This window comes from Mus pahari, chromosome 23 (assembly GCF_900095145.1).
Source record: "Mus pahari chromosome 23, PAHARI_EIJ_v1.1, whole genome shotgun sequence".
Lineage (NCBI taxonomy): Eukaryota > Metazoa > Chordata > Mammalia > Rodentia > Muridae > Mus > Mus pahari.
In genome coordinates this window covers 28,249,391-28,263,195 of record NC_034612.1, presented here as the reverse complement: position 1 = coordinate 28,263,195, position 13,805 = coordinate 28,249,391, and the positions used below count along the sequence as shown (strand labels likewise).

The 13,805-nt window shown below is 49.4% G+C and overlaps 3 protein-coding genes across 5 annotated transcripts in view; 1 reads left to right on the top strand and 2 right to left on the bottom strand.

Moving 5' to 3' along the window:
* Positions 1–2,135, bottom strand: part of Ap4m1 (adaptor related protein complex 4 subunit mu 1) — a 7,553-nt gene extending 5,418 nt beyond the window's left edge. Inside the window, exons 1-4 of the mRNA XM_021222646.1 lie at positions 1,909–2,135; positions 1,719–1,807; positions 1,239–1,345; positions 1,054–1,150 (exon numbers count right to left, since the gene is read on the bottom strand). Coding sequence (XP_021078305.1) covers positions 1,054–1,150; positions 1,239–1,345; positions 1,719–1,807; positions 1,909–2,101 — 486 coding nt within the window. The 5' untranslated portion in view covers positions 2,102–2,135. The remainder of the gene's footprint in view (positions 1–1,053; positions 1,151–1,238; positions 1,346–1,718; positions 1,808–1,908) is intronic.
* Positions 1,734–9,982, top strand: Mcm7 (minichromosome maintenance complex component 7). Of its 3 annotated transcripts, none has more exons than XM_021222630.1 (15): positions 1,734–2,436; positions 3,756–3,835; positions 4,424–4,588; positions 4,668–4,792; positions 4,863–5,043; positions 5,518–5,655; positions 5,952–6,101; positions 6,492–6,606; positions 6,691–6,822; positions 7,035–7,118; positions 7,234–7,627; positions 7,876–7,959; positions 8,518–8,686; positions 9,411–9,520; positions 9,671–9,982. In XM_021222630.1, exons 1-15 carry the CDS (start codon positions 2,406–2,408, stop codon positions 9,870–9,872), a joined length of 2,160 nt encoding a protein of 719 aa, XP_021078289.1. In that variant the 5' UTR covers positions 1,734–2,405; the 3' UTR covers positions 9,873–9,982. The 3 variants fall into 3 exon arrangements, with proteins under 3 accessions (XP_021078289.1, XP_029389710.1, XP_029389711.1); XM_029533850.1 differs by lacking the exon at positions 1,734–2,436 and adding an exon at positions 2,877–3,328; XM_029533851.1 differs by lacking the exon at positions 1,734–2,436 and adding an exon at positions 2,883–2,954.
* Positions 9,983–10,522: 540 nt separating this feature from the next.
* On the bottom strand, positions 10,523–13,483 carry Cops6 (COP9 signalosome subunit 6). Its single transcript, XM_021222652.1, has 10 exons — positions 13,384–13,483; positions 13,055–13,177; positions 12,736–12,867; positions 12,275–12,363; positions 12,122–12,184; positions 11,728–11,775; positions 11,267–11,381; positions 11,092–11,184; positions 10,900–11,000; positions 10,523–10,774 (listed from the first exon to the last, which is right to left on the bottom strand). The coding sequence occupies exons 1-10, from the start codon at positions 13,451–13,453 to the stop codon at positions 10,634–10,636; spliced, it is 975 nt and encodes a 324-aa protein (XP_021078311.1). The 5' UTR covers positions 13,454–13,483; the 3' UTR covers positions 10,523–10,633.
* Positions 13,484–13,805: the final 322 nt, after the last annotated feature.

The following is a 13,805-nucleotide window of genomic DNA, read 5'->3' as shown; positions in this document are numbered from 1 at the left end:
AGTGCACGTGCACTGGAGAACACAGGGAGCGCAGGCTAGTGAGCTTAGTGCACGTGCACTGGAGAGCACAGGGAGCTTGCCTTTTCCTTTTCTTTTCTTTGTTATTTTTATTGTTTTTCTCTGTGTAACCTGGCTGTCCTAACTCATTCTGTAGATCAGGCTGGCCTTGAACTCAAGAGATTCATTCACCTGCCTCTGCATCCTGGGTGCGCCACTATGGCCGGCTTCTATTTTGATTTTGAGACAAGGTCTCATTATGTAACCCTGGCTGGCCTCCAACTCATTATGTCAACTGGGAATGCCTCAAAAATCAAAGTGATCCATCTGCCTCTGGATGCTGGTATATTAAAGGCACGCACCACCATTACCAGCAAAGGACTCTGTCTTGAACAAGGTGGAAGGCCAGGACCAATACCCGATATTGTCCAACAGGAAAGAGAAGGACACACACATGGAGAAAGGGAGCCAGGGAGACAGACAGACAGACGTCCTGTGAGATAGCTCTGCTGGTGCTTGCTATCAAGCAAGCCAACCTTAGTTCAATCCAAGGGGCCTAGACAGTATGTTGATTGGGAACACGCAAAAGAAACTTAGGGGAACAGCTGTTTGAGTTCAGACACCTCAAGAACAACTTCTCCATCTCGCTGGCAAGATCAGCTAAGCTCATGTTCCCAAGCCCAGAAAGCTACTCCCAATCTGACTGGTGAAAGCTCCCTTGCCCAACCCTTATGTCAAAATACGAGTGGACGGTGATACAGCTCACCCCATTCCCCTTCACTTCGTGGTGTCATCCTTTAAATATGTTAGGCAAGTTCAGGAGTCTGTTCTACAGCCCTGATTGATCAGTATTGGCTTGATTACAATACATTTTTGTCACGTGCATTGACCTAGTGCTTGAGTTATGGTAGATTTATATTGGATTAAGCAGATCTTACAACAAGTAGGAGATACCTGATCTCCACACATGTGCAGTGATGTGGGCAAATACATATACATACATACACACACAAATGAATAAATAAACTTAAAAAGACCGAAGTTTTGGGGCTTTACCAGCACTTCATCCAGGAGTTCGTAAACAAGCGCCACATTACGTGAGAGGGTTCCCTCATTGAGTGAGCCACAGTAGTCACCCAAGAGAGTAGCTAGCCTAAGGAGACACAGCAAACTATGTGTGAATAAACCTCACACGCCCTCTTCCGCCCTCCTCCTTAGGGGCCTGTCCCAACCCTACTCACCGGGAAAGCAGCTCCAGGAGGCTGAAAGGAGAGACGTTTTCTGAGGTTGTGGCCACCAAATAGAGACCACTGTGTCTGATGTGAATAAAATGACGATCACCGTGATACTGAGACAGAGTTGAGGACAGAGGCATTAACAAAAGACCAGAATTGTAGTAATGTAGCCTGCGAGATGGCACTCTGAGGTCTACCAGTGATGGTAGGAAGTGTGACTCTGGGCAATCCCCCCAGATCTAAGACCTGGCCGCCTAACGCGTAAAGGTAGTATTTTCCCCTCAAAGTTGTTGAGAGTCAAGAAATGGGGTGCATGGCTCTGTAACTGGCTTCTTGTTAGTACTCAATAAATTTATCTTACTTGGAAAAAACGAATCCCCCCCCCCCGCCCCCAAGCTTCCTACCAAGCCGCCCTTGACAGGGAGAGATGAGGCACTCACCCACCTCCACAGTTCTAAGGCCCTGTACGCCAACCACAGTAGTTACCATGACAACCGGGGACTCGCCTCCAGGCAGTCCCGTCAGCTTCCGGTAGAAGAGCTCGGCCACGTCACCACCACCACTGTCCCCGCGGACTAGACAGGTGGGAAAGATAGTTAAGGAGCAGGCGACACAGACTGATCTGGGTTCGATTTCTACCCAGCTACCCTATCCCGTCTCCCGGATCAAAGGATACAGTCTTTATAGATGAGCGGATCCCCCTTGGAAGACAGAATGAAGAACTGGGAAATCATGGCGGTTCTGGAGGATAGACAAGAACACGGTGAAAGTTGAACCCACCCCGCCTTGCGGACGCGGAACAAAAGGCCGCACTTTAAGGAGGCTGGCGCTTTAAGAAACACTCCGCCCACACGCACACTCGCGAGCATTAGTTTTGAACCGCGGGAAACAGGGTGTCCAACCCGCCAGGATCTAGCAATCTTTCACCGGCCCGCCCTCTAGCCCCTTGTCATTCAATCTAGATTCGTCCAGTGATTGGTTAAAGTTAGGGGCTGGCAGCGGTTGGGGACCCCCTATCTGATTGGCCGGTTTTCAGTCGCACGGGTCACATGGGCGACGACGTTTCGCGCCAATTTCGGTTGGCCGGCTACGTCCCGCCGCGCGTTCGTTTTCTGCTTCCCCAGAGTGAGAATTTTGGGCCCTTCAGGTCCTGCCACACCGTCCCCGTCAGCGATGGCGCTTAAGGACTACGCGATCGAAAAAGGTAAAGATCCATAGGGCTGGGGGCGGCGTCCTCGGAGGGAAACTTTTCTACCTACACCTGTTGAGGGGAGCTGGAGTCTTGGGGATGGGGGGAGCCGGGATCTGTGACTCCGAGGACAGGCGAACTGCGCCTGGAATAAGCAGTGGGCGTCAAGGATGGAGGAAGCAGTCCTTGGAAAAGATGATGTGGTTGTGTTATGGAGAGAACCCAGTGGAGTCCATAAAGGAGGGTCGCGCTCGGTAGAGACCGGAGGACGTGGAACCTTCCGTACCCGGCCTGAGGGACTAGGTTACTGGGCCAGTCTCTGCGCCTTGGGGCGCTAGTGAATTCCCGCGTCCACTGGAGACGCGCCGCGGTCCGGAGGCGGGGCTTGCCAGACCGCTACGCGCCGCGATTGGTTGTTTTCGGCCGCCCTCCAAGCGGAAGTAGAGGCGGGCGGAAGTGGCGCTACCCGATCTTGGGACTGTCGCGTGTAAACAGTGTCCTTCCGCGCGGTGGCCGGGGGATAGCTGCAGTAGGTAGGGGCGTGCCTAGAATTGGGAGGCTGAGCGCCCGGCGGCGAAAGGTGGCAGTGTGGTGGACCCGAATGGCCCTTTGGCGTTCTGGCCAATCCCCGCACGGCCACCCGTCTCGGGCGGAGGAATCCTGGGCTGTGAGGCGGCTGGAATCTGGGCCCATGTGCTTCTTTGTTTACTAAGAGCGGAAGCAGTGGCGGGAGCCGGGCAGGAGTGCGGAGGAGGCCTAGGGGCGGACGTCCTGGCGGGAGCCGAAGAAAAAGAGTTGTACTGGTAGAGGGAGCGCCGAGGATCTTAAGTCGATTGTGAGCGAACTGAGAGAATTGGAAAAACTGAGATTGCTAAGACAGAGAGTGGCGTTCTCTTGGGAAGGTTGGGTAAGACTCTTGTAGCTGCCCGAGGACCTATATTCTTCCCTGTGTAAAAACGGACTTGTGAGAAGGAGCACTGCCTACTTTGGGGAGAACTTGGTAGATTTGTTTTCAATGTTCATTTAACTAACTTGTTCATAGGTTCCGTCTTAAATGCAAGTGGGTTTCTTAGGTATCTGTTAAAGAGTTTGAAATAAAGAATCCAAAAGGAAGGGTGATTGTTTATTTATTTATTTTTTGTTACATTATTGTGTGTGAGGTCAAGCGCACGTTTGCCAGGGCATATCACAGCTTACAACTGGGTGCTAGACACCCGCAGGACTCTGTTCTCTTCCAACCTGTGGGTGGGCCCCAGGGATTGAACTCCAATCCTTGGCAGCAGTGGTCTTTACACCTCACTGCAAAGATTGGGTTTTTATTTTTATATTTGTAGAAAAAGTTAAGAAGTTCCTCCAAGAGTTTTATTATGATGATGAGCTTGGAAAGAAGCAGTTCAAGTATGGGACCCAGTTGGTAAGTCTCAGGATTGGTTACGGGGAGTGGAGTGGCATGTAAGAACTTGTATACGGTTGTCTCGAGTATGGCTATCAGTGAATGTCTTGATTCTGATTGTTTTTATGCAGAGTTGGGTTTTTTGTCTTTTTAGCTTTAGGGTTTTCTTAGCTGTTTTAGTTGTGTTTATTCCTATGTGTTTGTGCTCACATGGGCATGCCATAGCATGTGTAGAGGTCAAAAGGACAATTTGTGAAGTCCGTTCTCCCACCATGTGTGTTCTGGAGAGCAAGCTCAGATCATCTGGCTAGATGGCTATGTCTAACCTGCTGAGCCATCTCATCCATTCCTAGCTCTTGGTTTTTAGGGATAGTCTTTGTGTAACTCAGACCAGCAACAAGAACACCCTATGTAGCTACATAGCTGAGGTTGGCTTTGAGCTCCTCATTCTGTTGTCTTCTGAATCCTAAGTGCTGGGATTATAAACATCTACCACCATGCTGGACTGTTCTGTTCTTTCCCCTCTGGAGGTAGGCCAGTGACTTAGAAGAGCTTTTGTGGGTGAGGTGAACTTGACCCTAAAGTGTTACCATCTCTTCTTTATCTCAGGTTCAACTGGCTCATCGGGAACAAGTGGCACTGTATGTGGACCTGGATGATATAGCTGAAGATGACCCTGAGTTGGTTGACTCAATTTGCGAGAATGCCAAGCGCTACTCAAAACTCTTTGCTGATGTTGTACAAGAGCTTTTGCCTGGGTACAAGGAGAAGGAGGTAGGTGGCTGGTTTCTGAGCTCTTCTGCCTAGTGCCCTGTTTTCTTTTTCTGTCCTGCCCCTCACTTTTTCTTTTTAGGTGGTGAATAAGGATGTCCTAGATGTTTACATTGAACACCGGCTGATGATGGAGCAGCGAAGCAGAGACCCTGGGGCAGTCCGGAACCCCCAAAACCAGTATCCTTCTGAGCTCATGCGTAGATTGTGAGTATCTCTGTGGGAAATGGCAGGGACTTGCTCTCCAGGGACTTGCTGACAAATGTTTCTCTCTTAGTGAGTTGTATTTCCAAGGCCCAAGTAGCAGCAAGCCTCGAGTGATCCGGGAAGTACGAGCCGATTCTGTGGGGAAATTGTTAACTGTGCGTGGCATTGTCACTCGTGTGTCTGAAGTCAAGCCCAGGATGGTGGTGGCCACATACACTTGTGATCAGTGTGGAGCAGAGACCTACCAGCCGGTACGTATACAATAGGGAAAAGGAAAATATGCCCATGTTCTCTGTCCTTGAATCAAATGATTTGTTCCACAGATTACAGTCTGTTGTTTTCTCCCAGGCTATTGCAAAAGTGGTTTCGGTATTCATTTTTTAACTCTTTGATAGTGATTTGCTACCTCAGGTCATTTTGAGTGGAGTTGTTAATGCTTTGAAACCGTCTTGACGCAGAGGGGGCTGGTGAGATGGCTCAGTGGGTAAGAGCACCCGACTGTTCTTCCAAAGGTCCAGAGTTCAGATCCAAGCAACCACATGGTGGCTCATAACCATCCATAACAAGATCTGACAATCTCTTCTGGAGTGTCTGAAGACGGCTACAGTGTACTTACATATAATAAATAAATAAATCTTTAAAAAAAGAAAAAAAAGACCTGACGCGGAGCAGAGACGATTACTGTGGTAACTGTAAGACCTGATTTCCTGTTTCCTTGTTTCTAGATCCAGTCTCCCACCTTCATGCCTCTTATCATGTGCCCCAGCCAGGAGTGCCAAACCAACCGCTCAGGGGGGCGGCTGTACCTACAGACTCGTGGCTCCAAATTTATTAAATTCCAGGAAATGAAGATTCAAGAACATGTGAGTTTAGGGGGTATGAGTCCTGCAGCTGGTTAAGAAATTGTAGGAAGAAAGATTTACCTAGAATTTTTTTTATATTTGCTCTTAATCAGAAAGTCAGGAGGTTTTTTTCTGGTTGTACTGGGAGGAGGATAAGAGCTCAGCTTCCTTCCTGAAGTGATCTAGGTTGGGCTGACTGAATCTTACCATAAAATGGGCATCTTCTGGGGTGATGGTCAGTTGGGTCAGGTCTGCCTCACTTTTCTCCTTGTCTCATGTGCTCTATGTCATGCCCTCCCCCACCCCCCATCTCCTAGAGCGACCAAGTTCCCGTGGGAAACATCCCTCGTAGCATCACAGTGGTTCTGGAAGGTGAGAACACACGAATTGCCCAGCCTGGTGACCATGTCAGCGTCACTGGCATCTTCTTGCCAGTCCTGCGCACAGGATTCCAACAGATGGCACAGGTGAGGGCGTTTTGAAATGAGGAAATGGCTGCCTTTCTACCTCATCCACTCTTCACACCCTTAGAAAATTAAAAATCAGGGCTGGAGAGATGGCTCAGTGGTTAAGAGCACTGACTGCTCTTCCGAAGGTCCTGAGTTCAAATCCCAGCAACCACATAGTGGCTCACAACCATCTATAATGAGCTCTGATGCCCTCTTCTGGAGTGTCTGAAGATAGCTACAGTGTACTTAGATATAATAATAAATAAATCTTTAAAAAAATACATTTAAAAAAAGAAAAAGAAAATTAAAATCAGTAAGGTGGAACTTGTGGATAAAAAAATTCTCAGGGCCTCTGGTAATGGAGAATTTAAAGGGAATGCACCTATATACTGGCATTCTTCTGCCCAGGGTTTACTCTCAGAAACTTACCTGGAAGCCCACCGGATTGTGAAGATGACAAAGAGTGAGGATGATGTCTCTGGGGCCGGAGAGCTGAGCACAGAGGAGCTGAAGCAGATTGCAGGTGAGGGGCCACTAGCTCAAGTTGATAGTTGAATTCCATCCTAGCTTTTGTACTGAAGGAAGTGCTGTGGCTTAATTTTTGCAGAGGAGGACTTCTATGAAAAGCTGGCTGCTTCTATTGCTCCGGAGATCTATGGACATGAAGATGTGAAGAAGGCATTGCTGCTGCTTCTGGTGGGTGGTGTGGACCAGTCTCCTCAAGGCATGAAGATAAGAGGTAAGAAGAACAAGAGACTTAGGAAGGCAGAGGGTAAAAAAATATCCCACGAGTCTGGAAATGACAAGAGTTGATGATTTAGCTTAGTGGTTGTTGGTGTCTTAGAAGTAGTGTGGACATTAAGAAGGGAGGGACTAGGTCTCAAGTGTTCTTCCCTGTTGGTGGACAACTTGGGTAAAGAGTATCACTCAGGCTTCCTTCTCATTTGCCAGGAAACATCCACATCTGCCTTATGGGGGATCCTGGTGTGGCCAAATCTCAGCTCCTGTCTTACATTGACCGTCTGGCATCCCGAAGTGAGTGTGGACAGGGATGAATGAGGCTTGGTGTTTGATTGATAAACACTAAGGCCTCTGGAAGGCCTGGAGAAATCCGTTCCTTTCTTCAGCAGCTTGCTGTTTCTCTTTGCAGGTCAGTACACAACAGGCCGGGGCTCCTCTGGTGTAGGGCTCACAGCAGCTGTGTTGAGAGACTCTGTGAGTGGAGAACTGACTTTAGAGGGTGGTGCTCTCGTGCTGGCCGACCAGGGCGTGTGCTGCATTGATGAGTTTGACAAGATGGCCGAGGCTGACCGCACAGCCATCCATGAGGTTATGGAGCAGCAAACCATCTCCATTGCCAAGGCAGGAATTCTCACCACGCTCAATGCCCGATGTTCTATCCTGGCTGCAGCCAATCCTGCCTATGGACGATACAATCCCCGCCGCAGTTTGGAGCAGAACATCCAGCTTCCAGCTGCTCTGCTTTCTCGATTCGACCTCCTCTGGCTGATTCAAGACCGGCCAGACAGAGACAATGACCTCCGGTGAATGAAGTATATAGCACCCATAGACACAGCCCATTTTAGTGACTTTGGGGCAGGGAGGTAAAATCAGAAAGCCACTCAACTTGTCTGCAGTTGATATGGAGATAGGTTGGAGCTGAGATGTTGAGGGTTTTCTGGGAGGCCTGTCTGCCATGCTTTGGAGAAGAGGTGGGGCTAAAAGGGGATATTGAGTCAAAATCTCAGGGTGTTGTTAAAGCTCTAAAGACTGTTGCCCATCTTCTCTCCAGGTTGGCCCAGCACATCACCTATGTCCACCAGCACAGCCGGCAGCCCCCTTCCCAATTTGAACCTTTGGACATGAAACTTATGAGGTAGGAGGGGTGGAGACGGGTATGTCTGGGGAAGAGTACTTGGCATTGTCTTATGTATGCTAAGTGTGTCTGAAAAGCCTTGAGTCCCTCAAAGTAGCTGAGCCTGACTGAGAATAGTGAGCCTGGGTTTCTCTGTAGCCAAGGGGTCATCAGAAACTTTTTTCTGGTTTGGGATGACAGAGCAGCAGGCCTTATATAATCCTAGCTACTCTGAAACCTGAGTAGTTTTGGGGATGTCTCCAAAAGCTATTTCCCGCCTGTATATAAAAGAACCTTTCTTACTATCTTCATCCTGTCCTAGGCGGGTATAGCTTTTTGGCCATGTGTGCTTCCATGGCTACAGATGACGAAGTCTGTCAAGGGGATGAGTTAAATCCTCCCAATACAGGTGCTTTGGTAAATATCATTCTCCTGAAAAGTTAGAAGTTACTTGAAGTGTACTGGCAGCCCTGTTTGGAGAAATCCCTCACTGTCCACTTCAGCATAGACTATTAAGTGGGAAATCTCCTATAAAGCATGCCTGTCTTCCCACTTTCCCATGAACCTTGTTTCCCACAGACGGTACATAGCCATGTGCCACGAGAGACAGCCCACAGTGCCTGAATCTCTGGCTGACTACATCACTGCAGCATATGTGGAGATGAGGCGAGAGGCCCGGGCCAGTAAGGATGCCACCTATACTTCTGCCCGGACCCTGCTGGCCATTCTCCGACTTTCCACTGCTCTGGTGAGTGGTGGGTCCCTGTCAGCTGGAAAGCTGACCCCTGCCTGCCACCTCACCTAATGACCCTCAAGCTGGCTCCTTCCCTCCTACCAGCCCTGCTGGGACTAAAGTGCTGACAGTGCAGATAGTGGTCCTCTCTGTGCTACCGCACTGTGGGTACTTGCTGCTCCAGCAGGGCACATGCAACGCCCATGGAGGGGAAGGCTGCTGGCTGCTGAATCAATTCCTGATGTCCTAGATATGATCTTAGAAATCTCCATTCTGTCCTCCCCTCTTGGACCTTAGTCATGGGGGCTCCAAAGTGCTGTTCGTGCAGGTAGTGTAATTACCTGACCTACTGCTGAGCTAGCACTTCCCGAGCCCCCAGGACACAACCTCTGACAGTGGCCCTAGCTGAGCGCCCCAGGCTCCATGTGTCTTGATGGGGAGCCTAGTGGAGTTCAGAAGGGTCTGGTCTCCCTCAAAGGACAGCTGAACACCCACCGGGACTGGCCAGTGTTGAGAGGCGGAGACTTGGGCAATTGCTGGACGCTGCCCTGGGCATTGCACTTGTCTCGGTCTGACAGTGCCGGCCCAACACTGCAGATGTGGGGAGCAGGGAGGAGTCCCCATTTGTTCAATGAGTAGGCAAATGTGACTTGCCCAGGCTTGAAGCTGGAGCAAAGACCCTTGACTTCATTCCCCTCCTCCCCTCCTATTCCCAATCTTTTCTGTGCCTTCCCCTTAGGCCCGACTTCGGATGGTAGACATTGTGGAGAAGGAAGATGTGAACGAAGCCATAAGGTTGATGGAGATGTCGAAGGACTCCCTTCTAGGTGAAAAGGGACAAACAGCTAGGTGAGGATTTTAATGAAGAATGAAATTGGGCCACTGGGCTTAATTGAGCTGGCTTCTGCACCCACACAAGTTTGCCCTCGGGACTTTGATGCTGAGTGCTAGTGTTGTTTGTAGCCTCGCACCTTCACCTTTTCCATCCTTGTCTTTCAGGACCCAGAGGCCAGCAGATGTGATATTTGCCACCATCCGTGAATTGGTGTCAGGGGGGCGGAGTGTCCGCTTCTCTGAGGCTGAACAGCGCTGCATATCTCGTGGCTTCACACCAGCCCAGTTCCAGGCAGCTCTGGATGAATATGAGGAGCTAAATGTCTGGCAGGTTAACACTTCTCGGACACAGATCACCTTTGTCTGATGGTTTTCCACCCTCCTGCCTACAGAGGGTATGCTGAATGCTCCCTCCAGAGAAATCTCGTTTTCCCATGCTGCACTTTTTTATTCTGCCAATAAAGTGTTTTGATTGCCTCTTGCTTGTTAATAAGGTGTGGTGAGGACCTGCAGAGTTTAATTCGATCTCTCCTCTAGTCTGTAGTAATTGGACATTTGGTTTGTTAGACCCCCACATCTAGAGGTCAGGACACCACGGTGTGAAGCAAAGTGCCTAGCACAAGCATTGATTTAAGTGGAAGGTCTAAGGGTGAGGTACATAGCGCCCTCAGTACCTTTGGGATACAGACAAGGACTTGAGATACCCACAATTATAAAGATGGGATTCAGCTTCCCTCCTTCCCTTCCTATCTGAGAAACGCAGTGAAATTAGCCTGGGAAAGCAATTTTCCATTTCTGTGGAGTTGGCCTGTGTGATGTGAATTGATCACATGACACAAGAACTAGAAGCAAGCAGGCTATCACATTCTGTCTACTTCAACAAGGGGTCACCTCAAGACATTAAAAGGTGAGTAGGTGGTCAAGGTGTTGATAAATGGGTCCTGCCTGAGTGAAGCTGCCTTAAGAGTCCATGTTGAGAAACCAGTGTGGTGCCTAAGAGGACAAAGCCACTGGAAGGGCTGCTAAGGGGCTGTTCTTTTATTAATGAGTTTCTCTAAAGGGAATGTGGTACTCGGTTCCATGGAACAGCTGTCTGAGCCCCATACACCATCCCTTCCAGAACCGTCATCAGAAGAAAAGTCCCCGCATTCGCCTGCCAATGCCTTGTCGGTCGTAGAGGACGTTGAACTTGTTCACAAACTGGTTCATTGTGTTGCACGTTTTGGTGATGGTGCCGAGGTAGGCCATGAGCCCCACATCATTGCATTGCTGGGAGGGAACAGAAAGAACCAGTTCCCCAGGGGTCCCTCATATAAGCCAATGACACTGAGTTTCACCTCCTACCTGTGAGGTGATGTGTGCCCCACCTCCCCATCAAGGGTGTTAACACTCACATCATAAAAGTCTGTCTTGAACTTGTCAGTGCTGAGAACTGGAAGACAGTGACATAGGGCATAGGCCTCCCGCAGGATCTCATGGTTGAAGGGAACCTCTCCTAAGGACACAAGGAGGCTGCACTGATGTGGATGCTGTCACTTTTCCAGGAGAGAGGAAAAATGGTTCAAAGTGACAGGCACCTCTCCTACCTGCTTCAGAGGCCTTGACATATTCTAAAATGAGCTTCACACGGCTGTGCAGCATCTTGATAGCACTATGCTGAGCTATCAGATGTTCAGCCACTGCAGGGGAATGGGGCAAATGAAGGGCAGCATGTGGCCACACCCAACCCATACCTCCAAAGAATGAATTCCCCTCCCTTACCAGTGGAGTTCTCCCCACTGCCTGTTGCTGTCATCCGGGCCACGTGGTCTACACCGATCCGTTCAGCTTCCTCAGTGGCCAGAGTGTAAGTGAGCTCAGCAAACAGCATTGTGGCCTGCAGAGTAAAGGGTTCTCATATAGGGAGAGTCAGGAAACAGGTCTAGGCAGATGGCTCAGTAGGTAGAGTACTTGCTGCACAAGTCTGAGGATCACAATGTAGAGCCTCAGAACCCACATTAAGTGAGATGTGATAGCATGTGACTGTAATCCTGGAACCCTACAACAAGATGGGAAGTGGAGACAGAATTCCCAGAGGCTCACGGGCCAACCTGCCTGGCAAACAAGTGAGTCTGCCCCAAGGTGGAAAGCTAGGACGGACACCCAGGGTTGTCCTATGCCTGTGTACGGCATGCAGGAAACAGGCTAAAAGCAGAATTTGAAGGTTGCAGGTTAAATATTACCTCTCCATTGATTATATCGATGACAGACTCAAAAACGCTGACAGGAAGCTGTAAAAACACAGACGGAGACAAGAGAACAGCTCTTACTAAAAGCAAATGCACTTGAACTTACACACATGCCAGGTTGGCCTTGAACTCACAATCCTGCCTCAATCTCCTGAGTGCTAAGATTGATTACAAGTATTGTCACCACACTTGGCTCATGCTTTCTCTAGGTTTTACACACATTGCATATGGAAACACCACTGAAGAGATGAAGTCACACAACTGATGGGTGTAAATAGCAGGGTAGAGATTCAACCCAAGCGTTCTCTAATAATGTCAGGGTAAATTAGGGCAAAGACTTAGTGGCAGATGATCAAGAAAAAGGGGACGTTGCGTTAACAATACTCACATCTGTGTGCTTGGTCATAGGGTTCAACTTCAGAAAGAGAGGACTCTCAATTATCTCACAAACCTGGAAGAGAAGGCAAAGCCCAGAAAGTCAGTACCGCTTCTTCCCTAACCTGTTCTTTTCCCCAACATGCACACACTTGAGCTTCTATACCTGCTTATGGACGTGGATGTCTGAGGGGTCAGGTGGCCCCCCTGTGGTATACCAACCCAGAAACTCCAGCTCCTTGAAAACCTGTTTAACTGGAGAAGAAGGGGCCAGAGTAAATATTCCTTTAAACCTCTCTTCCTTAGTTTGATGGACCTGGTGTTTTCTTACTGGTTTTCCCCTCCCTCCTCAAATTTTGGGTTAGTTTGAAATAACTACATCTTTCTATTCTCTCGTCTCTCATCCTTTACTTGCTGAAGATAACCTTGAACTTTTGACCACTTGCCTCTATCTCCTGGGTTATATGGTACGGAGGACTGAACTCTGGGCTTCCCAAATGTTAGGGCAAGCACTTTACTCCACTGCCCTACATCCTCGGGCCTTTTATTCTTTAATAAGACAAAAAACAAAACAAAACAAAAATCTTCCCACTTTTCCTTCCCCACCCACGTCTATTCCCCTCTCACACTGCTCCTCCTTGGTGTAATAATATTCTTTGTCAATGATAATCTTCTCTTCCACGGTGTGGGACAGCAGCTCAAAGGAGTTCATCACTTCGATATTTCGCCCCTCCTGCTTCCCGATCAGAGCCCCAATCACTAAGGGTAGAGAAGCAGAAGCGCAAGGAAAATAGGTGAGGAACTAGCATCTCGAAAACCTTTCCCGAGACGCTTAAGTCAGCGTGAATCAACGACTGGGGAAACAATAATTTGGAAAAAAAGGGAGGGGGGGGCAGTGACTGGAGGAAATCTCCAAGAGATTTTGAGATTTACACACAACACTCACCCTGCATAGGCCGCCCCTCCTGGGAGCGCATGCGGATCCAGTGGTCTGAGATGTTAAGGATGACAAGGGGATGAAGAGCGACGGAAACACTCCCAGTCACTCCGGAGGCCATCACGCTGGGGACTGTTACAGGTGAAAGGAAAACATAGCGGATGAGAGCTCGGGCCCACACATTTTCCCCCAGACATGGGAGCAGGGGACCAGCAGAGCCCGGCCGCCCATCCCTGCCCTCGTTATCCTGGGAGAGATGTCTCTTCTCCCAGGTTTAAGAAGTACTCAGGACCACTTCTCAAGGACAACTCCAGAAGTCGCTCTGCGCACCCCGTTACCTGCTGCATCCACTTCCATGCCGCTGCTGCCTCCGCTCCCATTCGCCCCCGCCGCAGCTGCCGCCGCCATTTTCCCCGCGCCCGCCAGCCACGGCCCGCCCCTTTCCTTCTCGGCTTCCGTCGGGGAATGGCGCATGCTCAGTGTACACTTGGTGCTGTTAATGGGCGGAGCATCTGCCAGTACTTGGTAGCTCAGGGCGCTCAGCGTGTTGTGTTGTTGATACCGGTTCTCATGTAAACCAGCCTGGCCGTGAATTCTGCAGTGTATCTGAGGATGGATTTGAACTTTGATCCTCTTGCCTTTACCTCCCAAGGAGGGCTGTTAGTTTCTCTGTCAATACTAGGCACAGAGAAAATTGCGATCAAAAGGAGAAAAGGCTGTAAAAGGGACCGGGGAAGACAATTTATTCAGAATATAATTT

Coding starts and splice junctions, on each gene's coding strand:
- Cops6 (XM_021222652.1), bottom strand. CDS start 13,453: ATGGCGGCGGCAGCTGCGGCGGGGGCGAATGGGAGCGGAGGCAGCAGC. Junction 11,382..11,727: donor TCGATATAATCAATGGAGAG/GTAATATTTAAC, acceptor TTTACTCTGCAG/GCCACAATGCTGTTTGCTGA. Junction 10,775..10,899: donor TCAAGACAGACTTTTATGAT/GTGAGTGTTAAC, acceptor GTTCCCTCCCAG/CAATGCAATGATGTGGGGCT.
- Mcm7 (XM_021222630.1), top strand. CDS start 2,406: ATGGCGCTTAAGGACTACGCGATCGAAAAAG. Junction 3,836..4,423: donor TCAAGTATGGGACCCAGTTG/GTAAGTCTCAGG, acceptor TCTTTATCTCAG/GTTCAACTGGCTCATCGGGA. Junction 6,102..6,491: donor GATTCCAACAGATGGCACAG/GTGAGGGCGTTT, acceptor TCTTCTGCCCAG/GGTTTACTCTCAGAAACTTA.